Source organism: Neoarius graeffei, chromosome 27 (genome assembly GCF_027579695.1).
Source record: "Neoarius graeffei isolate fNeoGra1 chromosome 27, fNeoGra1.pri, whole genome shotgun sequence".
Taxonomy (NCBI): Eukaryota; Metazoa; Chordata; class Actinopteri; order Siluriformes; family Ariidae; genus Neoarius; species Neoarius graeffei.
Window position 1 is genome coordinate 29,489,760 of NC_083595.1, and position 27,095 is coordinate 29,516,854.

Consider the following 27,095-nt stretch of genomic DNA (forward strand, 5'->3'; position numbering starts at 1 on the left):
TGTCATCATTGATGGAACAATGAATTCTGAATTATACCAGCGAATTCGAAAGGAAAATGTCAGGACATCTGTCCATGAACTGAATCTCAAGAGAAGGTGGGTCATGCAGCAAGACAATGACCTTAAGCACACAAGTCGTTCTACCAAAGAATGGTTAAAGAAGAAGAAAGTTAATGTTTTGGAATGGCCAAGTCAAAGTCCTGACCTTAATCCAATCAAAATGTTGTGGAAGGACCTGAAGCGAGCAGTTCATGTGAGGAAACCCACCAACATCCCAGAGTTGAAGCTGTTCTGTATGAAAGAATGGGCTAAAATTCCTCCAAGCCAGTGTGCAGGACTGATCAACAGTTACCGGAAATGTTTAGTTGCAGTTATTGCTGCACAAGGGGATCACACCAGATACTGAAAGCAAAGGTTCACATACTTTTGCCACTCACAGATATGTAATTTTGGATCATTTTCCTCAATAAATAAATGACCAAATCTAATATTTTTCTCTCATTTGTTTAACTGGGTTCTCTTCATCTACTTTTAGGACTTGTGTGAAAATCTGATTATGTTTTAGGTCATATTTATGCAGAAATATAGAAAATGTTAAAGGGTTCACAAACTTTCAAGCACCACTGTATGTAGTAGGGTTTTCCAGAAGAAAAGGTAGAAGTAAAAGCAGAAGTAGAACCAGAAGTAGAAGGCGGAATATGGCGTTTGACCTACAAGATGGCGTCTGTCACAATCTGGATCGGCTGTGACGTCACATGCAAGTGCTCCATACAGTCCTTGGCACACTTCCCAGAAAACTGAATACACATCCACACCCAGACTCAGCTGACTTCAATACTTCACATGATGGCAGAGAGAGACAACGACCCACAGATCACCCTAATGACTCTCTAGGCTGCTAACACTCAGTGCGTTTACATGCACATAGAGAGAATCGAATTTCTGCCGTTGCTCGACTGAAATCGAAGTTCAAAATGCCATGTATACACCTTAATTCGGCTGAAATTGAACCGAACTTGATTTCTCGGAATCGAGCTACACAACCTCGATTATGCGATTTCTGCCGATTATGCGATTTCTGCTGAGCTACTTAGTGCATGTAAACCCTATTGAGCTACGTATTCGAGCTACTTACTTCAGCACTGCCCCTTCCGGAAGTGACGAGTGATGAGAGCACAAGCGGGAAACACAACAGCCTCGGTCGGCATGACAACGAATCATGACAACGGCATGAATCTTTTCTTTTTGTGGCATTGTTTGCACTGTTAAAATTTAGCTCACTTACTGTATCACCAAATACACCTGTACAGCTGTTGCATAGCTGTGAATTGTGTACATAAACAAGTCATTGTGTGTGTGTGTGTGTGTGTGTGTGTGTGTGTGTGTGTGTGTGTATATATATATATGTCCAACATCTGAAGAATGTCAATAAAAAAACAATTGAACTTTTTGTGTGTTTATTAAGACACAAGTTAAATTGTAAGCAAAAAATGGACTTCAGAAAAATATACAATTGTGCAAAATCAGTTGTCTTACAAAACAGTGGTCTGCGCAGGACAGTTTGTAGCCATACAGTCTGTTAGAGCAAGCCTAACAGCTTGAGCACGGAACTTGTGAACACGGAACTGCCAGTGTTGCCAGATTGGGCGGTTTTAAGTGCATTTTGGCGGATTTGAACATGTTTTGGGCTGGAAAACGTCAGCAGTATCTGGCAACACTGCTTATAACTTTGTTTATACTCTTGAATAGCTCTTCTTCATGACGACAACCGGAAGTGTACCAACACGATGGGGCGTGTAGCGCCACGTGTGGCTCGGGTGCACAATGTACAGTGGTGCTTGAAAGTTTGTGAACCCTTTAGAATTTTCTATATTTCTACATAAATAGGACCTAAAACATCATCAGATTTTCACACAAGTCCTAAAAGTAGATAAAGAGAACCCAGTTAAACAAATGAGACAAAAATATGATACTTGGTTATTTATTTATTGAGGAAAATGATCCAATATTGCATATCTGTGAGTGGCAAAAGTATGTGAACCTCGAGGATTAGCAGTTAATTTGAAGGTGAAATTAGAGTCAGGTGTTTTCAATCAGTGGGATGACAGTCAGGTGTGAGTGGGCACCCTGTTTTATTTAAAGAACAGGGATCTATCAAAGTCTGATCTTCACAACACATGTTTGTGGAAGTGTATCATGGCACGAACAAAGGAGATTTCTGAGGACCTCAGAAAAAGCGTTGTTGATGCTCATCGGGCTGAAAAAGGTTACAAAAACATCTCTAAAGAGTTTGGACTCCACCAATCCACAGTCAGACAGATTGTGTACAAATGGAGGAAATTCAAGACCATTGTTACCCTCCCCAGGAGTGGTCGACCAACAAAGATCACTCCAAGAGCAAGGCACGTAATAGTCGGTGAGGTCAGAAAGGACCCCAGGGTAACTTCTAAGCAACTGAAGGCCTCTCTCACATTGGCTAATGTTAATGTTCATGAGTCCACCATCAGGAGAACACTGAACAACAATGGTGTGCATGGCAGGGTTGCAAGGAGAAAGCCACTGCTCTCCAAAAAGAACATTGCTGCTTGTCTGCAGTTTGCTAAAGATCACATGGACAATCCAGAAGGCTATTGGAAAAATGTTTTATGGACAGATGAACCAAAATAGAACTTTTTGGTTTAAATGAGAAGCGTTATGGTTGGAGAAAGGAAAACACTGCATTCCAGCATAAGAACCTTATCCCATCTGTGAAACATGGTGGTGGTAGTATCGTGGTTTGGGCCTGTTTTGCTTCATTTGGGCCAGGACGGCTTGCCATCATTGATGGAGCAATGAATTCTGAATTATACCAATGAATTCTGAAGGAAAATGTCAGGACATCTGTCCATGAACTGAATCTCAAGAGAAGGTGGGTCATGCAGCAAGACAACGACCCTAAGCACACAAGTCGTTCTACCAAAGAATGGTTAAAGAAGAATAAAGTTAATGTTCTGGAATGGCCAAGTCAAAGTCCTGACCTTAATCCAATCGAAATGTTGTGGAAGGACCTGAAGCGAGCAGTTCATGTGAGGAAACCCACCAACATCCCAGAGTTGAAGCTGTTCTGTACGGAGGAACGGGCTAAAATTCCTCCAAGCCGGTGTGCAGGACTGATCAACAGTTACCGGAAACATTTAGTTGCAGTTATTGCTGCACAAGGGGGTCACACCAGGTACTGAAAGCAAAGGTTCACATACTTTTGCCACTCACAGATATGTAATATTGGATCATTTTCCTCAATAAATAAATGACCAAGTATCATATTTTTGTCTCATTTGTTTAACTGGGTTCCCTTTATCTACTTTTAGGACTTGTGTGAAAATCTGATGATGTTTTAGGTCCTATTTATGCAGAAATATAGAAAATTCTAAAGGGTTCACAAACTTTCAAGCACCACTGTACCTCACACAATAGCTTGATTTCCTTGTGTGCATGTAGGATTGGATTTCTCTGGCACCCCTGCTGGGACCCTTAGCTCGATTACCGACAGTAGCTCGATTTGGATGTGCATGTAAACGCACTGACTGTTCATACCCGGCCCCCAGTGACCAACACCTACAGGATGACTCAACGACTCTCCTTAGGGTTGCTTTTGGTCCACTAGAAGATAAATACCTGGAACTCCCCACTAATCAGACAGAACTGAAGAAGCCTTTCGGATGAGCGGTGAAACGTCTTCAAGAATTTCAAGCAAATCCAGTTTCCTTTTTTTCCCTTTTTCTTTTTTTTTTTAGCACTTACGGCGTCCGTGTTAATCACTATGCAATTCATGATCTCAGCATGAACACTTTATTTTGTCAACTCGGCCACTGCAGAACCTCTTAGTTTCTGTCCAAGGTCATAGGGGATTCAGAGCCAATCCCAGATCACTGGGCACAAGGCAGGATTACATCCTTGATGGGATGCAAGTCTATTACAGGGCATCGCACATATTCACACCTAGGGGCAATTTAGTATAGGCAGGCATGTTTTATGGGAATTGGAAAGAAGCTGAAAAACCCAAAGGATTAAGCAGTTACTGAAGAAGAATGACTGACTGACTGACTGAATGAATGAAATTAAGATTAATTTTTGGAATAAGCCATCATAGCTGCAAATTTACAAATCCTATTATGGATTTTCAATCCAGAAAATTTTGATTTCAATCATTACATTTATGTACAATTAACTTCATATTCAGTGTATAGGAGAAACCATGCAAACTTGTGATAAAATGACAAGCAACAGTATGCTATGTGTAGATGAGAAACAACACATCGACCCCCCCCAACCACACACACACACACACACACACACACTTTCACACTCTCTCATTTGCTACACTAGATTCAGTCAGTGCTATGAATAAGTGAGATCAAGTGAATGTTTCGTCCGTGTAATTTATTTAATTTTTTCCCTATTAGCCTTACATCTTCGGACTCAAAGACGTGGCAGATCATCTTGTACTGTTTCTTGGCCTCTGGAACACCTGGGGTGGTCTCAATGCAGTCCTGCGAGGCAGAGCGCGGCATGCGTCTGCGTGCCATCAAAACCACAATGTTTCCAATGTCAGCGATGTATGAGATAGTGCGCAGGGCATTGTCCATCATCGTCTCCTGTAGAAATAACAACAGCCATAATGACAGTCACTTCTCTTTCTGACATTGATAATATTTTATTTCCTTGCCATTTTTATCAAGTCCTCTCCCCCCCAGGCTTACATAAAGCATCTATCATATGTACCATACATGGACTGACAGAACACAAATTTGCCTACAGTACTTCAACCTCATATCACACATTGTTTCTTACAGTGCAGAATCCTATTTGAAAACATTGTTCTTTCCTCCCACTATTCTCTTATCCACTCGGAGATGAATTGGCATCTCACCAGTGTTATCGATAAGAAGCCGCACTGTTGAATTGTCTCTGGAAATCTCCACGACAATAGATTTTTTTAATAAGATTTGCATTTACTTTAATTGTTAATTATTTTAATTCAAATCATTTTCCTTTCAACTTATCAAGGCTGAATCACAACATTCCGCTGTTGATTATTTTCCTATAATCCCACAACTAGTTGTGCTTTATTCCTTAATTATTATCTGACATCTGTAACCTAGGCTCTACCGGTATGTAGTGCAGAGTTGGCTATAAGCCATGTACGACGAGATTGAGTGGAGTAACTGTTTTATTATATCCACATTCACTGGATTTTGATGAACAGAGCATTTTTTTTTTGCAAATTCGATAAATAAAAACTTTATACAAAACATCCGACAAAATCATTTCCGCTGAGTCAGACTTCTTAAAAATCTATCAATGGCTGCACGAATTGACTTTAGTGGTGTTTTTTTGTAGAAAGTGCCATCTTACTGTCATGCCAAGGTATAGAATTTATTTAATTATTTAGACATTTATTTAATTCTTCCTTGGACATTTCAGTGATGTAATTTTTAAACTTCTTTGAGCTTTTGAACCAGTCTAAAAAAAAAAATTCATCAAATTTTAATGCTTAAAGATGAAGAATGTAAACAGACTAGTGAAATGACAGGCGCAATTTGTGAAAAATGCGATAATAATTCTTGAAAAATAAAAAGAGATATGTTCTTACCATCAAATACTTTCATTCCATATTTTGTTGCTTTTTTATGGTATATGAAATGCAGCTCACGGTATATGAGCTGATAGCCTAGTAGTAGAGTAGCCAATTAGAGTGCACGATTGCTCATATACAGTGAATGTGGATAGAATAAAGTATGTTAAACTTTGATGTAATTTTACTGGTGAAGAGTTGATCTGCTTTGCATGTTAGCGAGTCTATTTCACATGAGAACAACCATGCCAGTAGGTAAACTTGTCCTGGTCTGGCAGAGTTATTCATTAAATATCTTGTAAAAATAAATAAATAAATAAATAAAAATCCTCATGTTCACAAAAAGATTATTAGCAGTAACGACTGTTGATGTTCATAAATCATCGCAAGCACCGAACTCCACTTGAGCTCAGCTTTTATATGAGAGAATTTCTGGAAAACAACAAAGCATTCATAATTATACATTACGGCAACATCTGTTGTGTAATTAACCCGATTAACAAGGTGCATGTGGGTCAGTTGACAGCATGTAGGTGTAGAAATTCGCTTTCTTTTCATCTTACACCTGCTCAGATGAACATCAGTACTCAGCCAACACAATAAATGGTCTAATTTATGTGTGCATGCAGGCCACACACAGCCTTCAACCTTTTCCAAAGAGAGTACAGAGCAGATGCATACATTCTCATTCTGATCACACATTAAGCTGCAGGCCAGGAGAGGACAATCGCTGCCCTAATCAGCTCCCTCGAGGATGAGGTACCTGGCTTTACATTAACTGGACACTGGGACACAATCTAACAGTTCCTGCCTTAATTCAGCTCCTGTGACATTATCAGGAAACAGGCAAGCTCTTCTGCAAACATAAAGCGCAACCTACAAATAACACGAGCACCTGTTAAATCAAGACGTTTCATCAATTAGCCACGTTAAATTGTAATGTAACTGAAGTAATGTAATAATATAACTACTATTAGGATCTAGATAATTGTAATTACATTACAATACACACCACAGAATTGTATTATGGAATTACTGAAGGTCTCATCTCATCTTGTTATCTCTAGCCGCTTTATCCTGTTCTACAGGGTCGCAGGCAAGCTGGAACCTATCCCAGCTGACTACGGGCGAAAAGCGGGGTACACCCTGGACAAGTCGCCAGGTCATCACAGGGCTGACACATAGGCACAGACAACCATTAACACTCACATTCACACCTACGGTCAATTTAGAGTCACCAGTTAACCTAACCTGCATGTCTTTGGACTGTGGGGGAAACCGGAGCACCCGGAGGAAACCCACGCGGACACGGGGAGAACATGCAAACTCCACACAGAAAGGCCCTCGCCGGCCACGGGGCTCGAACTGGGACCTTCTTGCTGTGAGGCGACAGCGCTAACCACTACACCACCGTGCCGCCACATTACTGAAGGTATAATAAAGAATTATTTTGTACCATAGGATGTGTAAGCAATGGTGGCACGGTGGTGTAGTGGTTAGCATTGTCGCCTCACAGCAAGAAGGTCCTGGGTTCGAGTCCAGCGGCTGGCGAAGGCCTTTCTGTGTGGAGTTTGCATGTTCTCCCTGTGTCTGTGTGGGTTTCCCCCACAGTCCAAAGACATGCAGGTTAGGCTAATTGGTGGCTCTAAATTGACCTTAGGTGTGAATGAGAGTGTGAATGGTCGTTTGTCTCTATGTGTCAGCCCTGTGATGACCTGGTGACTTGTCCAGGGTGTACCCCGCCTCTCGCCCATAGTCAGCTGGGATAGGCTCCATCTTGCCTGCAACCCTGTAGAACAGGATAAGCAGCTACAGATAATAGATGGATGTGTAAGGCCCTGTCCACACGGCAACGGATTCAGGTGAATCTGATAAAATTGTTTATCGTTTCATCCTGGGGTCCACACGGCACCGGCGTTTTGGGTGCCCCAAAACAAAATCTTTTGAGAACGGGTTCCAGAGTGAAAAAATCTGGCAACGGCCCCGTTGCGAAGTCGTCTGGATGAGTAGAACGGATTTGTTTACAATGACGTCACAACCACATGACAATCCCGCCAGCAAAAATAGGGGAAAAAAAGGAGCGATGTCACCTCTTCAGATGTTGGTTTAAGTCCGACAATACATTCCTCAAAAAGGGCGTAGAAGAACAAAGTAATCCATCAACATGTAGCATTCAATTTATTCCGGACCATTAAAGAATTCTGGAGGATATCAGAATGTTGGCGTACCGGCTTCCATCTACCCCCGTTCATTCCTCTTTCCGCGTCTTTTGTTTTACGCTACTGATTAATAATCAAAACTTTATGTGGCTAATGCTACAGAAGAAGGGGTTTATGCGCATGCGTCTACTTCTTCTATTGTTCTGGTGTCTCTGATGGGACCGTCTTACAGCGCACGTAGTGGTGTAGCATGTGTATTGCATCGTTTTCAGCAAGCATTGCGTTGCCATATGAACCTGAAATTTTACTGATCCGTTGCCCAAGTGGACGCGATATTTAAAAAAAAAAAATCTCGTTGCCGTTGTCGTGTGGATGTAGCCTAAGTGTCCTGATTGGGAGCTGTGTAGAAAAGAACCACACAATTCTACAAACAAAAAGGAAGAGGAGTTTGCCTCTGTCTACTTTATGAACAAAGATACGCAGTTTAGCTGTAGTAAAACAACCAGATCCTCACCTGGGTCCCAAACTGCAAATAAAAAGGGCCTAGACATGTCTTATTTAAATATCCCCTAAATGTAACACTTAGAAGACATGTCTTGAGTATTTAAAAATACTTGGAAGACATGTCTAGGGTATTTAGCAATGCCTGGAAGACATGTCTTGTGTCTACTGATAGACGCCGGTGTCTTTATAACAGACACGCGTGTTTTCTTGCATCCTCTATATGCACCCATGTCTTCTTAGAAGTATTTCATGTAAATATCCTAGACAAGTCTTGTCTTTTTTTTACGGTGTATGTTCACCTTTTTTCCTTTGTCTTTTTTTTTTTACACACTGACTCTTCTTACTGAAACATCTAAGCATAAGGTCTTGTCCATTCGACTGCTTCTGTGGTTATCATTTATAAGAATTACAGTACTATGTCTTAAAAAATCTGAGGCACCCTATTTTTTTCATAGCAACTTTGTTATAGATTTCTATTTTATGACTTCTATATTATCGAGTCAGTACAAAAACATTTTAGAGTTCCAAACGTTTGTTTTCCAGCACAAAATTAAATGTTACAGATGAAAAAGTTTGTATCTGAGTAGAATATTACATAAGAGAGTACCTTTCAGATTAAAAAAGAAAACATAACGAAGGCTGCTGGGTTTTGGTGCAAAATTAAGAAGCAAGTGTGACAGTCAAAGAGTCCAGAAGAACTGTGGCTGGTTCTGTAAGATGCTCAGTAAAACCTACAGCTCATTTCCTTATAAAACTACTAGTACTGCAAGTACTACTAGTACTTAGTACTAATACTTAGTACTGACTCCATAACGAAAACTGCACTCACTGTACCCGAGACTTTTTTTTTAAGCAAAGGGTCATCTCACAATTGATTTTGTTGCTGTTTAGAGGTTGTTTTTTTTAATGTTGACACATTTAATTTCATTATTTTTAAGCCATTTTTGGTCGACAGCATTTTTTTTTTACACGTGCCTAAGACTTTTGCACAGTACTGTATATAAGTGCTTGTATTGTTAAATATTTTCAATATGTTCAAAAATGTTAAGTGTCTGGTTTGACTAAGAAAAAATGCAGAAATATTCTCTCTTTTTTTAGACCAGTAAACTGCACGTTTTAAAGTGGCAGTTTATAATGTTTAAAGGTATTTTTAGACCTGTAAATAATCATAATTTTAGCTCAGGTACCTTTATAAAACAAAACTGTGATTCTTAGTTTTGTTGTGCTATTGTTCTGGCCGCTTTCTTCAAGCTTTTGTTTGCATCTTTTTCCGGCACAGAAATGAGCTCAAAGAACCCCATGAGGCACGCACAGCTTCGGTTGAGCCAGAGGGTCAGGTGAACCAAGTGTAAATACATTTTTATTGATGTCTTCACCAGTGGGTGTGACAATGTTAACTGTGTATTATTCCTGCAAATTACTTCTGTAAGGAACATTAGGATGTAAATTAATTATAGTGCAGGAAATAAGCTAAACGACTGCTTGATGAAAAAGAAGGCTGGGAACTTGCAGTGTCTGTTGTTGCCTGCTTCCTCTCTTGTGTGGTGTTTGAAGGAAATAGAGTCGTGTCAGGCAGGGAGAGACACTGCATTGCAGTACATACAGAAATGCACAACGTCTGTGCCAATCTGCCCACACACTGCTGTTTGGTTAGAATGAGAGCCCTTAGACAAACCCATCCATACACAGATATACAGACAGACACACACACCCCATATGAGCAAATCGTCATAGTCATATATGGATGCGCGTGCACATAAACACACAGAGCAATTCTGCTCACTGTCAGTACAGTATTTCAGAAAGTGCTCATCTCCTGGGGTTTACACACACACACACACACACACACACACACTTTAGAATTTATACATGATGCAAACAAAACAAAACACAACATCACATGTGCAGAGGTTCTGTAGGCTGAAACATCTGATCCAGTTTGTGAGAGTCTGTGCCCATGATAGCCTCAGATTCATGTTCTTGGCTGACAAGTGTATTACAGTGGTCCTTTGCTGTTGTAATCCATCCACTTCAAGTTTCGAAGTTTTGTGCATGCTTTTTTGCTCACTGTGGTTATAAAAAGTGACTATGTGAGTTATTATATCCTTCCTGGCAGCTCAAACAACTCTGGCTATTTTCCTCGGACCGCTCTTCTCAATAAGGCGTTTGTTTCCAACCACAAAACTGTCACTCACTCAGTGTTTTTTGTTTTTCGCACCATCCTGTATAAACTCTAGAGACTGTTGTGTGTGAAACCTTCAGGAGATCAGGAGTTTATGAAATACTCAAACCAGCCCATCTGGGCTATTGTCAGGTACGCGAGGGAGGTGGATGTATGTGCAGAAGTGTTCAGTTTAATAAAGTGCATATATCAATACAGATACAGTGGTATGCAAAAGTTTGGGCACCCCTGGTCAAAATTGTTGTTACTGTGAACAGCTAAGCAAGTTGAAGATGAAATGATCTCCAAAAGGCATTAAGTTAAAGATGACTCATTCGCTTTATATTTTAAGCAAAAACTATTTTTTATTTTCATCTTTTACATTTTCAAAATGACAAAAAAGGAAAAGGTCCGGAAGCAAAAGTTTGGGCACCCTGCATGGTTAGTACCTAGTAACACCCCCTTTGGCAAGCATCACAGCTTGTAAACACTTTTTGTAGCCAGGTAATAATCTTTCAGTTCTTACCTGAGGGATTTTCACACATTCGTCCTTGCAAAAGTTCTACAAGTTTCTTAGGCTGTCTTGCATGCACTGCTCTTTTGAGATCTATCAACAGATTTTCAATGATGTTTAGGTCAGGGGACTGTGAGGGCCACGGCAAAACCTTCAGCTTGTGCCTCTTGAGGTATTCCATTGTAGATTTTGAGGTGTGTTTTGGATCATCGTCTTATTGTAGGACCCATTCTCTTTTTAACTTCAACTTTTTTTTTTACAGATGGTGTGATGTTTGCTTCCAGAATTTGCTGGTATTTATTCGAATCCATGCTTCCCTTGACCAATGAAATGTGCCCTGTGCCACTGGCAGCAACACAACCCCAAAGCATGATCGATCCACACCCATGCTTCAGAGTTGGAGAGGTGTTCTTTTCCTGGAATTTGGCACCCTTTTTTCTCCAAACATACCTTTGCACATTGTGGCCAAAAAGTTCTATTTTGATTTCATCAGTCCACAGGACTTGTTTCCAAAATGCATCAGGCTTATTTAGATGTTCATTTGCAAACTTCAGATGCTGAATTTTGTGGCTAGGATGCAGGAACGGTTTTCTTCTGATGACTCTCCCATGAAGGTCATATTTGTTCAGGGTGTTGCTGCATAGTAGAACAGTGCACCACCACTCCAGGGTCTGCTAAATCTTTCTGAAGGTCTTTTGCAGTCAAACAGGGGTTTTTATTTGCCTTTCTAGCAATCCAACAAGCAGTTCTTTCAGAAAGTTTTCTTCATTTTCCAGACTTCACCTTGATCTCCACTGTTTCTGTTAACTGCCATTTCTTAATAAAATATTACAATCTGAGGAAACGGCTACCTGAAAACACTTTGCTATGTTCTTGTAGCCTTCTCCTGCTTTGTGAGCATCAATTATTTTATTATTCAGAATGCGAGGGAGTTGCTTAGAGGAGCCCATGGCTGTTGATTTTAGGGACAAGTTTGAGGAGTCAGAGAATTTATACAGCTTTGAAATCTGCATCATCTGACCTTTCCTAACGAAGAATTTGAACAAGCCACAGCTCAGTAAGCTAATTAAGGTCTGGAACCTTGGTAAAAGTTACCTGAGAACTCAAATGTATTGGGGTGGCCAAACTTTCGCATGGTGTTCCTTTTCTTTTTTCACTCTCCAACTGTACAAAACAAAAATAATACACAAATCTTGCAGAAAATGCTGAAAAGAAATGTGTTGTCTTTACTTTTATGCCTTTTGGTGATCAGTTCATCTTCTGCTCACTTAACTATTCACAGTAACAGACATTTTCAGTAAGGGTGCCCAAACTGTACACAAAAAGGCAAACGGTCCAAATCAGCAGGCTAGATCAGAGACGTGAAAACAGGCAAAGGGTCGGTCGAGGTGCAAACAGAACATAGAAGGCTAAGCAAGAACAATAACGAGAAACAGGCACAAGAATCAAGAAACCAGGAAAACAAGAACACGGGTAGAAAGGCTCGGTAATGTGTACTTAACGTAGCATAATACTTCGCGATGCATTTGCATCAGCGCAGTCCTTAAATAGGCAAACACAATGTTTTCTAACTGAGTTCAGGTGCACCTTGTTCACGGCACGCGTGCTGGAGTCCACTCGGCGCGTGCCCAGCCAAGGCGTGCCTTCAGGTGCACGCGCCACAGCACGCAGGACTGACAGCTATACATACTACATCATACAGTACAGTCTACATCTATACATTAACATATTGTTCTAGACAATAAGGTGTCATGGAGACCATTAAATTTTACATTATGTTAACAAGGAATATTTTGCCCCATCAGGAACAACATTAATATATGTTGTAGGTGTATTTGTGGGCGGAGATGGATTTCAGGCTACACTGCTGTGAACTCCAACAGCAATTCGCAGTCCGTTGGTGCTAGGCTTGGTGCAGCATTTCAAAAATGGAATGAATTAAAACATGCTTACAGATCATCGCATTCATTTACAAACAAGAGTGAAGTTTCTCACAGCATGTGTACGCTCCCGTTTACTGTACAGCGTACAGACATGGCAGCTGTCTGCAAATGAAATAAAGAAGATTGAGGTGGTATGGCATGGATTTATTTGCAAGATGGTGAAAGGAGGATACATCCATAAGAATGTCCCTGAAAAAAAGGACACAAGCCAAAGTTGAAGAAGAGCGAGACTGGAGTTTTAAAATAAGTAATGCTCGACTACGTGCGATAACAAAGACCTCTCCTATTAAGGAAGTCTGTTACAAACAACAGCTTAAATATATTGGACACATTTGTAGAATGGATAATAGTGAACTTCTTAAACAAACTTTGTCTGACATCAGATCGATGTCACAAGTGATGTGGAAGAGGTCTGAGAATCAGTTGGGAGTAGACGCCCAACAGATCAGAAGTATAATGTCTAAATCAGACTTAGCGCTACTTCTGAATTTCAGACAATAGCACCCCAGGATATAACAGGGCTCAACATTAAGGACTGCCTGATTGCCCGGGGCAAGTGAAACATGCATCCGGGCAAGTGAGAATGAGCATATATTACAAACTAGCACCACAAAAATTAGGCTATTTGATCTTTTATTTCAGTTCCTTAAAGCGTCCCTCACTATGTATCCGCCATTATGTCTTGGCTGTTTTCTTAGTCTCGGTTTCATTTACTGCTTTGCAAGTTATTTTATATACCCCCGCTGTTGTAGTATGGTACGCGTACTGTTTATATACCCCTTGTACATGACGTCACACATCACGTAATAATTACAGCAGGGGTCAGACAGACGGTGTCTTTCATGCAAGCAAGGCTTAAGCTGTCTTCAATATGGTTAAATTTTGCGCTGTTTTTGCTTGTTCAAACAGAGAAATTGATAAAAGGCATTACCGTCTCCCCGCTATCAAGAAAAATGTTAAATAGAAGCAAATGCTTCAAGAACAACGAGGAAATGAGTGGTTAAAGAATACAAGGAGGAGCTCAGCCTGAAAACTCCAGATGATTGTATTTAAAATGTATTTTACAAAAACAAAGTCGAAAGTGAGCATGGAAGCGTTTGCTTAAGAATCTCGTTTTATTTTTTTTTCTGCTCACATTCAAGTCAGCTCCTTCATGAAAGTGTTTGATTTTCTTACAGGTCAAGCCGCTTCCTTATTCGACACACAAAACCCAAATTAGTTTCAAACAACTTGGGCAGGCGGCATGGTGGTGTAGTGGTTAGCGCTGTCGCCTCACAGCAAGAAGGTCCGGGTTCGAGCCCCATGGCCGACGAAGGCCTTTCTGTGCGGAATTTGCATGTTCTCCCCGTGTCCCCATGGGTTTCCTCCGGGTGCTCCGGTTTCCCCCACAGTCCAAAGACATGCAGGTTAGGTTAACTGGTGACTCTAAATTGACCGTAGGTGTGAATGTGAGTGTGAATGGTTGTCTGTGTCTATGTGTCAGCCCTGTGATGACCCGGCGACTTGTCCAGGGTGTACCCCGCCTCTCGCCCGTAGTCAGCTGGGATAGGCTCCAGCTTGCCTGCGACCCTGTAGAACAGGATAAAGGGGCTAGAGATAATGAGATGAGATGAGACGAGACGAAACAACTCGGGCATAAAAAAAAAAAAAACTCAACAAGGAGTGACACGCGCAATAAATCCTGAAAGAACAGAACAGATTAAGAGCAGAGAGATGGAGCTTTGTTTCTGTTATCAGAGAAACACAGTCCTGTGCAAAATATTTATACATCTTTTTTTTGTTACATCAACCACCTCTAGGTTTAAAAAAAAAAAAAACACCCGCGCTGCGTCACGACAGACTGGCAGCACTGATAGCGTTACAGGTTGCCAGGTCTGTATAAAACACCCACAACCTACACACTAAACAATTTTAAACTCAAACACTATTCTGTCTGTGATGCAGCGTGTTTTGTTTTTTTAAACCTAGGGGTGGATGATATAACAAAGATATATAAATATTCTCAAACACAGTACTGTTCAAAAGTCTTGGCACGCTATTGTTTTCTTCATACAAACTTTGTTATAGATTTCCATTTTATGATTTCTACATTATCGAGTAATGAACCTACAGTCTGAGAGAGTTCTACACAAACACACTGAACTTTACAACAGCTGCATGCATGTGAAATGGAAATAAATCGACTAAGGCAGGAAAAACAATTTTGGATAAAACTGTCATTGTCCGTTACAAGTAAAAAGTAACCAATAACCAAACTTAATTAATAACCAAACTTCAACTCAGTGTGTGATCTTCATTTTATGTTGCAATTCACAACTATTCTATGGTTTTCATATTAAAAAAAAGTAGTACTCACAAAATAGGGGGCAAGTGATAATATTGGGGTGGGGGGAGTGGAAATTAACCACCACTTACCCCCCAGGGCAAGTGGGTTTAAAAGTTATTGTCGAGCCCTGTACAAGTGATCAAAGTGGGGAAAACGAGGATGATGATGATGATGATGAGGTATTTTATGATGGACCTGTACACACACTGACAGGTGCAGGGCTAAGTTCATATATTTTTAGTGCTGTATTGTACGGTTCTGGAAGTAAACTCCGAGCTGTTGTTAGGTTTCTTCCTGAACACTGGCATGACCGACCTGTAGCCTCATACAAATTATGTACAACAAAAGTTAAATTCATGTGAACTCTTCTTAATGGACGCTAGAGCCGAATTTTTATGCGTATGCATTTTGCAACCTTCTCCTATGAACACTGAGCTGTCCTTGTGAATGCAGCCTTGTCCTAATTCTGATATGTCCATTTGTTATTATAAGTGTACTTGGGTCTTAGGTACACTACTGTTAGCTCGGCCCTAACATAAATCCCATACCTGTGCTAATGCTGTAATTAGCGTTATTTTATTAAACAAACAAAATGGACAAACAAAAGTTGCTCATAAAATGAATTATTACTCATCAAAGAATTAAGTTCCTTGGACACTCCTTCATGCAGTATATTTTAAGCACCTTTATAGTTTAAGTTTGTGCATGTGGAGTACCCTCTTCAGTACAGACCACAGGTTTTCAATCAGGTTTATATCCAGAGAATGAGATTTTGCTGTCATCATCTTGTTGAAAACTCTATCTATGGCCAAGGCTGAACCTCCTGGCAGAGGCAATCAGCTTCTGGGCTGAAATATCATGATGCCATCGATCTTTACAGGAATCCAAAAACCACAAAACAGCCTCAAAGCATCACTGATCACCTCCATATTTTACAGTGGGGGTATCAGGTGGTTTTCTTTGTACAGAGTCTCCTTTTGTTGCCAAACATACTGATGGTGTTCATGACCAAAAAAGCCTCATCTGACCACAACACACAATGGCAAATGCAGTTCTAATGATGCTTGGTGAAGTTCAGGCTTTGCATTTCGAGGGTTGCTCTCAGAAAAGGACAAACAGCTTGTTGTTATGAAAGTGGCATTTAACAATAGATTTTTTTCCCCAAACTTCATCAACTAAACTGTGCAATTATGAAAGTCTTTGGACACTCTTTTCCCTCCTCCACTATCCTCCTCGCTGTCTGGGAGACGGTTTGCTCATGAGTCCAATTCCTGGCAAGAATTTCTAACTGGATTTTTTAACTGCTTATGGGAACTGAAAGCATATGACAAATTATTGGTCTTTATTTTCAAATATACCTTAGGGGTGTCAATCATTAAGACATTTATATTTGAGAGAAAATACTGTGATTCAGCAAGTACTTCAGACTGATTTTTTGTTTTTTGTTTTGTTAGATACAATAATAAAGGAACGGTATTGGGGAGAGTTACAAACATGCTCGCTACAATAGAAAGACTTAGACAAATTACACAATTCTTCCCTCCGAGGCAACACCTAGGTGAAATATCTTATACTCATAATCATCATTTATAATGCAGACACTCATTTCAGCAGCATTCTCATCATTATACGCTCCTGCCTCCGATGACACACGAGACATTCTGGATTGCACTGTGACTACATCAATATGCGAAAGGCTTTTTAACAGACTGCAGCAAAGCTCTGCCATCAACAGGTGAAAATGATGCTGCTTTATATTAACCCTCAGAACTAATCCCCCTGTGAATCAGAGGTGGACAAAGTACCCAACTTCATTACTTAAGTCAAAGTACAGATCCCACTCGTCAAATGTTACTCCGATACAAGTGAAAGTTGTACAGTCAAATTTTTAGTTAAGTTAAAGTACTGAAGTACTTGCTTTTAAAAATACTTAAGTATTAAAAGTACATTTGCTGTCAACGCATCGTTGTATTATTGCCACAATGCTTACAAAACCTAATGCTGTTACCAAAGACAGAAATGTGAATTCACAAAATGAACGCATGCTGTGCCAACATGGTGGTTTAACGTTAAGCTAGCTAGTCAGTGAAACTCCACCTGACATGCTAGCAAACTCTTTTCAAACTCGAAATCATATTGGGTAGCTAACACTACTAGAAAAGAAAGATTTCTACATTTTGTTTATTTGGCAAGATTATGCTAAAACATATTTCTGAAAGGGTTTCAGATAACATTATTCATGTTAGCGTAACTGTTTTTACATGCTACAGTTGTGCTCATAAGTTTACATACCCTGGCAGAATCTATGATTCTTTGACCATTTTTCAGAGAATATGAATGATAACACAAAAACATCTTTTCCACTCATGCTTAGTGGTTGGGTGAAACCATTTATTGTCAAACGACTGTGTTTTCTCTTTTTAAATCATAATGACAACAAAAACTACCCAAATGACCCTGATCAAAAGTTCACATACCCTGGTGATTTTGGCCTGATAACATGCACAGAAGTTGACACAAATGGGTTTGAATGGCTACTAAAGGTAACGTCCTCACATGTGATCTGTTTGCTTGTAATTAGTGTGTGTGCATAAAAGCTGAGAGAGTTTCTGGGATCCAGTCAGACTCCTGCATCTTTCATCCAGCCACTGACATTTCTGGATTCTGAGTCATGGGGAAAGCAAAAGAATTGTCAATGGATCTATGGGAAAAGCCAGTTGAACTGTATAAAACAGGAAAGGGATACAAAAAGATATCCAAGGAATTGATGATGCCAGTCAGCAGTGTTCAAACTGTGATTAACAAATGGAAAATCAGGGGCTCTGTTAAAACCAAGCAAATGCCACAAAGTATCTCGCCTACAATATGCCAAACAGCACAGAGACAAGCCTCAAAACTTCTGGAACAAGGTAATTTGGAGTGATGAGACCAAAATTGAACTTTTTGGCCACAACCATAAACGTTACATTTGGAGAGGAGTCAACAAGGCCTATGATGAAAGGAACACCATTCCTACTGTAAAGCACGGAGGTGGATCGCTGATGTTTTGGGGATGTGTGAGCTACAAAGGCACAGGAAACTTGGTCAAAGTTGAAGGAAAGATGAATGCAGCATGTTATCAGCAAATACTGCAGGCAAATTTGCACTCATCAGCCCGGAAGCTGCGCACGGGACATACTTGGATGTTCCAACATGACAACGATCCAAAACACAAGGCCAAGTCGACCTGTCATTGGCTACAGCAGAACAAAGTGAAGGTTCTGGAGTGGCCATCTCAGTCTCCTGACCTCAATATCATTGAGCCACTCTGGGGAGATCTTAAGCGCGCAGTTCATGTAAGACAGCCCAGGAATTTACAGGAACTGGAGGCTTTTTGCCAAGAAGAATGGGCAGCTTTACCATCTGAGAAAATAAAGAGCCTCATCCACAACTACCACAAAAGACTTCAGGCTGTCATTGATGTTAGAGGGGGCAATACACGGTATTATGAACTGGGTTATGTAAACTTTTGATCAGGGTCATTTGGATGTTTTTTGTTGTCATTATGATTTAAAAATAGAAAACACAGTTGTTTATCAATAAATGGCTTCACCCAACCACTAACCATGAGTGGGAAAAAAGTTTGTGTGTTATCATTCATATTCTCTGAAAAAAGGCCAAGAAAGCAAAAATTCTGCCAGGGTATGTAAACTTATGAGCACAACTGTAACTAACAGTGTCCAAGTTAACTAGTTATGTGTAAACGTTAGCTGTGGACAAGGCTATGGCAATTTGGCGGGCAAATCCATAGAAAGTCATTTGACTAACCAGACTGCATAGCTATGTTTGCAATGTTATCGCTAGCTCTAATAGCACAGACAACTTTGTTGCAAGCTTTCTCTTGGAATAAAATGTTTATATACTTCAATATGCTCCCGCAGGTTGGACAGTAAGTTTTCGGAGGCCGTGATGTGGTTTGTTTTTGGCAAACAAAGCAAACATTTAAATTGAAACGTATCTTTAATCCTTTCAGAAAACTGAAACATGGGTTCTAGGTACGGCCATGGGTGTGTCCATTCCCCAGAAGAACCACCTCCTTTCATTCAGCCATCAACTGATTGTCTTCAAATAACACTGTTGAGAAATAATTGAACTTGATTTTACATGGTCTATGGATGTGACGTGACCCTAATGATTACTGATTGGCTGTCTCGGTGTCACCTGCAGAAAAAAACAATCGTGTTTTAGAAAAGAAAAGAAAAAACATCCACTTTCAAAGCTGCTTCATAGTAACGAGGACCTTGACAGAAATGTAGTGGAGTAAAAAGTACAATATTTGTCTTTCAAATGTAGTGAAGTTAAACTCATAAGTTTAAAAAAAAAAACTTAAGTACAGATATTCAAAAAATTTACTTAAGTATAGTACTCAAGAAAATGTACTTCGTTACTGTCCACCTCTGCTGTGAATAAATATGTACACTGGAATATTTGTGTGCAGTTTGCTCAGAAGTGTAAGAGTATTACAAAAATAAATAAATAAGAGTAATCGTAATTTAATACAATATGACAAACTAGAAGAAATAGACAAAATAAAATGGACATACTGAGGAATAGGAAGCCCAATTAGAGATCATCTGTTATTCTATCCACATTCACTGGATATGAGCAACCGCGTGCTCTGTTTGGCTACTCTACTACTAGGCTATCAGATCATATACCATGAGTAGAGAAAAACAAAATGGCGGAGCACATCAAGTCAGATATATCACTTTGTTATCAAGTATTTAGAAGAAACAGAAATAGCTAAAAGAATATAGTCATGTCCCCCTCCCCCAATATCTCCTGTTCCACACTCCAGCTCAGTCAGTAGCAGTAATGCACCTTTAAGTTGGTTTGCCAACCACCAAAAAACCCTCAAGAAGAGGAAGAAAATGGCAGAACGTGTTGCTGAACCAACTGAGGATGAAATAAAAACTCTACTCGAAAACAACCCCCCCCCCCCAAAAAAAAAGAAGCAAAATATGGAATGAAACTTTCATGGTAAGAACATCTCTTTTTTTATCTTTCAAGAATTATTATTATTGCATTTTTCACAAATTGCTCCTGTCATTTCGCTGGTTTGTTTCCATTCTAAGCAGAAATGATTTTGTCGGACGTTTCTGTTTTTATCTATCAAATTTGCAAAGAAAAAATGCTCCGTTTCTCAAAATCCAGTGAATGTGGATAGAATAAAACAGTTATTCCACTCAATCTCGTCGTACATGGTTTATAGCCGACTCGGTGCCACGCGCCTCGTCGGCTATCAGCTCATGTATAACTCGATTTCGTGAAATAACTGTTAAATGTTATTTGTAATAATCGAAATCTAAAAAGCATCTCTTGTTCTTGTCCATCTACTCTGAACAGTGCGTTTCTGAGCTGCACTTATTAACTGTTATGGCTGAATTCCAACATGTCTGGCGTTTCAATAAATGAATCCGTCTCATGTATTAATAACGAAGGATTTCTACTTAATAGTTAAAAAAAAAACCACATGATTTCACATACCTGTGTGTCAGCGTTGAGGACTTTGATCCTCTGGGTGGAAATGAAGAGATCCACCTCAGTTAGCGTCTGTGTGTCCCCTTCGGAATTCTGTAGAGAAACACAGACAAAGTACAGATTAGGGAATGCTCCCAGCTGGCACCCTGGAGCCCTCAGAACCTCTTATAAAGACCACTGGGGCCTGGAGATAATATGCTTCTTGGTTTCCATTGAAAGCATTTTAAATGCCTGATTCATAAATCAGGGTCTAACACAGGCTGGGCTTCCAGGGACCAGGACATATGTGGAGCCAAAGTAAATTGAGCCATTAATATTCCAAATAAGACAGGAAATGAAATGGAGAATGCTTGTGTAAAATATGAAATGGCAGTGCTTCTTAGTAATAACTCAAAATCATAAAAAAAAACCCTCTCTGGATGGATTTTGAAACAGTGACAGATTATAGAATACATCTGAACACACAGCATAGTCAGACAGCTATTTCCTACATTAATAAACACAGAACGCATGCTTCGGGAATAAAGAGCTTAACAAGACAAATAAACAAATAACTGAAACAGCTAATGTATGTAAAAGCAGCCAAGCAGGAAATGACTATGGATATGCGAGAGAGAAATAGACAGATATATGCAAGATTGGTACGATACAGGAGGATGAAGAGAGAAGGAAAAGGTGTGTGTGGGGGGGTCTGGCACAGTGAATGGTTGGTGATAAGAAGATCAAAGTGCCACTACATTAAATCATAAGACACAGAACTCCCTTCAATCAAAATCACTCTCATATACAATGGCTGTAATTGGATTAGGCTTGGATGAGGCAACTGGAATAGTATAGTAGTATTTAGTATAAATACAGAGGTGATTATAGGAAATCATGCTGATTGGTCGAGAAATTTGGACTCTTTCCAAGTGATTCACAAAATGGTGGCCAATCGTTTTGTCACCATAAGTGAGGAAGAATTACATATTATGAAAGAAAATGCTGTTCCTAAAAGCACTAAAAGATGCTACGAAGTTTGGTCGAAAACTATACAAAGGTAAGGTGGAATTGTGATTTATTTTATCGATTTCAAAACACAGTATTTTATGTGACTCGGCATAGATAAGTGATACAAGTCTGTGCCGCACCTTTATTACATTTGCTTGCTGCTTTTGAAGTTTGAAATAAATTATTTTTTTAAATCCGATTTTTTAAATTTAAAAAAATAATAATAATAATAATAATAATAATAATTACTTGTGTATTTATACTAAAACAATGATCCACCTCAGGCTCAATGAATATCGGTGATTATTTTACATACAGGACAGTTTTCGGATGGAATCAAAACACGTATTCTATTCCCTTCTAGCGGGTTTCATTCATTTGGTTCGATAGCATGCAATATTGTCATCGTATCACTTATCCTACGTATTACATCACTCTACCCAATGGACAATGAGCGTTCAATATGGTTTACGATATTGTATGGTTGTCAAGACAACATGACGTCTCGTGTCAGAGCTGATGCGAATATTCAGTGAGAAAGTTTTCTGCTGCACATGCACAGAAGCATTTCTTTGTTTGCCGGGAAAGAGAAAGATGCACTGAACACCCAAAAGGCTACCAAAACTTCATTAGATATTCTTCACGCATATTTACAAGAGAAAAACATACCAACGGACATTGAAAAACTGGAAAAGAGACACATTGGAGATGTAAAACTTCTGCACTAGCGAGCGACTGTGACAATTTGTAAACAAACATGGTTGCCAGGTTTGCTTCATTAAATATGGATGATTTTGAGAGAATTTTGAAAGAGAAACATGCGTTGAACACCCGAAAGGAATGTGTATGTATAATAATAATAATAATGGCTGGCTTTTTTGTGGTATATCAGATATATTCCATTCAGCTAGCATGATATTGAACTCGTCTTCGATTCGTTCAGTATCATGCTAGCCAGGCTTGTAGTACTTGAGTCCAGGACTCAGACTCGAGTCTGACTCGTGCCCTAATTTTAAGGACTCGTGACTCAACTTCGACTTGAGCACTGATGACTTGGACTTATGTATTAACTGCATTTGGACTCATAAATTGGAGACAAGGACTCTGATTTTTTCTTTATTTTTTGTAACATGCCATAATAATTTGGCATAAGATATTTATATCTACATTAATTTTTTTATTAATTTCGTGCAAAAGTGTCACACCTGTGCACCTTGGTGTGTGCATCAGATAGACTCTCGGACAGCGCACATGCCAAGCAGACTCTCGCACCGTAAACGACTCGCACCTGCACAGGATTAAGGCACAATCAGCGTGCTGATATAAAAACCTGTGAAAATGCACTTACTTTGCGAAGTATTGAGTTGTGTTGCTGACACATTACCGAGCCTTATTTCCTTGTTTGGTTTCTTGATCCCTGATTTCCTGTTTCTCGTCTTTGATTCTGCCGAGTCTACGATAGCCTGTTTGTGCTTCGCTCGACCTATTGCCTGTTTCACTGTTTTACGATTTTGCCTGCCGTTCTGGATTGTTTACCGTCTTCACTTGTATTAATAAACGCACCTTCTGCACTTACATTTGTCTCCCAACCATCTCTGACAGAATACTTCACACTCCCTGATAAAGCGAAGCACATTCACCTGTTCATACGTCATGTTCAGGAACAAACTCATGTTAATGGCACTGAAACAGCCTCCGTCAAACGGTGCGGGTGGAGTCTTGTTCTCGGACTCGATTTGGATCAATAGTGGACTCGACTTGACTTTTTTTTTTAACGACTTGGACTTGACTCAGACTTTAACACTGGGGACTCGAGACTGGACTTGAGGTTTAGTGACTTGACTACAACACCCTACAACACCCCTTCCCCTTTATTTATTGAAATTATCACTAAGTGAACAATGACAAGCAAAAGTAGTCTCGAATCTCATTTGGTATTAATCTGCATTATCCTCCATTATTACATTTTATTATCATCTAACAAACATTCATTAGAAGCATCATAATAAGCTCTCATATCACACTAGCTTTGCCTCCCTGCAGCTCATCTATTTTGTACAAACCTAAATCAGTGTAGTTGTAAAACAAGTGGATTTCTAATAATGCACTAAAAAACCCGACCCTCATAACCATTATGCAAATCTGTAAATGAGTTTTACTGAAAGCAAATAAAAACTAAGTAACATTAATTTAAAGTAACATTACTAATGCTTAATATAAAAACACACAAGACCCAATTAAATACACCTGATTAGATTTAGATTAAATTTTAACACTCGCATAATTTAGTTAATTATATGTGCCCAAATTGAATGGAAAATTGACTTGTAGTAGAATAGTTAGTTTTTTAGTGCATGGTCATTTAAAATTTACTCACAGTACTCGGTAAAAAGTTTAAAAGTCGAAAAGCTTTCTCTTTTCTGTTCAAATATATATATAAACGCTCACCTCTTGCCTGTTTTAATTGGTCTTAACCAAACCTATCATTATCATTTCTGCAATATGAAAACATTTTCACAACTAAAATCCTGTTTGCGAGCCGCCGTCAGTTCTCCTGCATGGTGAGAAACCTCCTGCCATTTCAGCTTGTGTGTCTGATATCATGAAACTCAACGAGGACCCATGACAACTGAATTAGTGTGAAACTAACAGGCTTTCTCTCTAGTTTCCAATGTTTTCTGCATCTCGGATGATAGCAAATGAATGCCACACTGATCCTGGGTGAAAAAGATGGAAAATGGTGCTGGAAGATTGATGTGACATGCAGGGAGAGGAAGAGAGACGTGATCAACTTTTCTCTTAGTGCTTAATGATTAGTGTGCTTTTAGTGCGCAAGGTCTTGACTACACACCGCCTTTTTCTTGATTTTGGCTGCCTTCTGAACTCTCTGTGCGGCGTTGGGGTGATGCAGGGGTCGTCGCATATGGGAGGGGCAAAGGAAGCGGCAGGAAGCCAAAGGAAACAAACAAGCATGTTAGAACAAACAGGAAAGTAAACATAAACAGCCAAACATCAGGTGTGCATAATTGATCCATGAGATCCAAGTCATGACACATCTATGTTCTGTCCAAACGAAAGAGGAGCTCTTTTGCTCCCATAAAGACAAACTGATTCACCTGGCATGCAAATATGTGGTTGGTAACCATCATAACATGAGTGGGAAAAGGTGATCTATATTCCATATTTGGATTTGAGCTGGGAAAGATAAGAAGGATTACGCATGCTGAATGCATATCGGGTTGAAACATCTCTCATCTGTTATGAGGCAGCTTGAGTATATATATCTTGTTTACTACACAGAATTCACACTTAAAATGCAACACAAATGGTGTTTGCTTGATAAAGAAACCATGCTGCATTTGTTGTCTGGATCACACAGATGCAGTCTGTCACAGGGGAGTTTACAGAGCATTCCAGCGTAAAACTAGCGTTTTAATGTGTTACTTGTTATGCAGCATTCTGCAGGTTTGTACTGCATCTCTTTGCCTCAGTGTTTTTCATTCTGTTTATTGGTAATTCAGACAAAGTGAATGAAGAAAACAATGGAAATACTTATTCAGTCAATTGAAGCCATTGCGTGGACTGAGGGAGAAGTAGGAATAGCACATGGTCTCAGTGAGTACTCGACATCTCAACATTCTGAACAAAAAGATAAGTTTCCATCCGTCTGAGGAATTCTGCAACCGACTGCAATCAAGTGTCTCAATTTTAGTGCAAAAAGTGAATTAGTTTGAAGCACTGAGCGTATAAGTGTGGAATTTACTACTTTTCGAATAGGACAATTAGAAGAACAGAGTTATGCCCTGAATGGAGAAGACATTCACAAATAGAAAGAAATAACCTGCTGCATCGTGACGTTCTAAACAAAAATGTTGAAAATCATAATGTTGGGTACAAATTTATTTATTTATTTCTATCCACATTCACTGGATATGAGCAGTCACATGCTCTGATTGGCTACTCTACTACTAGGCTATCAGATCATATACCGTGAGTCGAAAAAACCCCAAAATGGCGGAACGTGTTGCTGAACCAACCAAGGATGAAATAAAACCTCTCCTTGAAAACAAAACCCCTCAAAAATACAAAAAAGCAACAAAATATGGAATAAAATTATTTGATGGTAAGAATGTATCTTTTTATTTTTCAAGAATTTTTATTATCGCATTTTCACAAATTGCTACCGTCATTTCACTGGTTTGTTTACATTCTAAGTGGAAATGATTTTGTCAGACGTTTTGTATAAAGTTTTTATTTATCGAATTTGCAAAAAATAAAAGTGCTCTGTTTCTCAAAATCCAGTGAATGTGGATAGAATAAAACATTTATTCCACAAAATCAAGTCGTACATGGCCTATAGCCATCTCAGCGCTACGCACCTCCTCGGCTATCAGCTCATGCACAACTCAGTTTCATGGAATAATACACACACACACACACACGGTGTCCCAAAAAAATGTACTCACTCTTTAATTTACAATAAATGCATTGAGTGAGTACATTTTTTTGGGACACCCTGTAGATATATACTATTCCAGAACATGTTTTAATGATTAAAAAAATATATTAATAATAATAATAATAATAATAATAATAATAATAATAGTGACACGGTGGTGTAGTGGTTAGCACTGTTGCCTCACAGCAAGAAGGTTCTGGGTTTGAGCCCAGCGGCCGATGAGGGCCTTTCTGTGCGGAGTTTGCATGTTCTCCCCATGTCTGTGTGGGTTTCCTCCGGGTGCTCCGGTTTCCCCCACAGTCCAAAGACATGCAGGTTAGGCTAATTGGAGGCTCTAAACTGACCGTAGGTGTGAATGTGAATGGTTGTTTGTCTCTATGTGTCAGCCCTGTGATAATCTGCCGATTTGTCCAGGGTGTACCCCGCCTCTCACCCATAGTCAGCTGGGATAGGCTCCAGCTTGCCTGCGACCCTGTACAGGATAAGCGTTTACGGATAATGAAATAACAATGATAAAAGCAGCCTATAATCAACCCCACTACTTTTTTTTTTTCCCCTGGACTGTTCCTTGGTGACTTCCTTAAACTATATTTATCGGAGCTCAAGTCTTATTCACAAACACCCTCGCTTCTCTGCAATCTTGATTTTCATGCAGTAGTCCAAGTTAGGATCTTTTTACAAGGATACACATTTAGTAATCGCATCACGTCTCAGAAACATTCAGCTTTCTCCCCCTCTCTATTTCTCCCCCTTCAACCCCCCTCCATTTAACGGAGGGCATGAACCTGCCTCTCATTCTCATGTCCACTCCCTCAGAGTGCAGACCCCTGGCTGGCTTCTGGATAAGCGCAGCTCCATTCTCCCTTTTTATTTAGATGTATAATAAACAGTTAAACAACCTACAG

The 27,095-nt window shown here is 39.6% G+C and overlaps 1 protein-coding gene across 1 annotated transcript in view; it reads right to left on the reverse strand.

Moving 5' to 3' along the window:
* Positions 1–27,095, reverse strand: part of apba2b (amyloid beta (A4) precursor protein-binding, family A, member 2b) — a 359,367-nt gene that overhangs the window by 34,306 nt on the left and 297,966 nt on the right. The window contains exons 7-8 of the mRNA XM_060911219.1: positions 20,748–20,834; positions 4,449–4,634 (exon numbers count right to left, since the gene is read on the reverse strand). Of these exons, the coding sequence (XP_060767202.1) occupies positions 4,449–4,634; positions 20,748–20,834 (273 nt within the window). The remainder of the gene's footprint in view (positions 1–4,448; positions 4,635–20,747; positions 20,835–27,095) is intronic.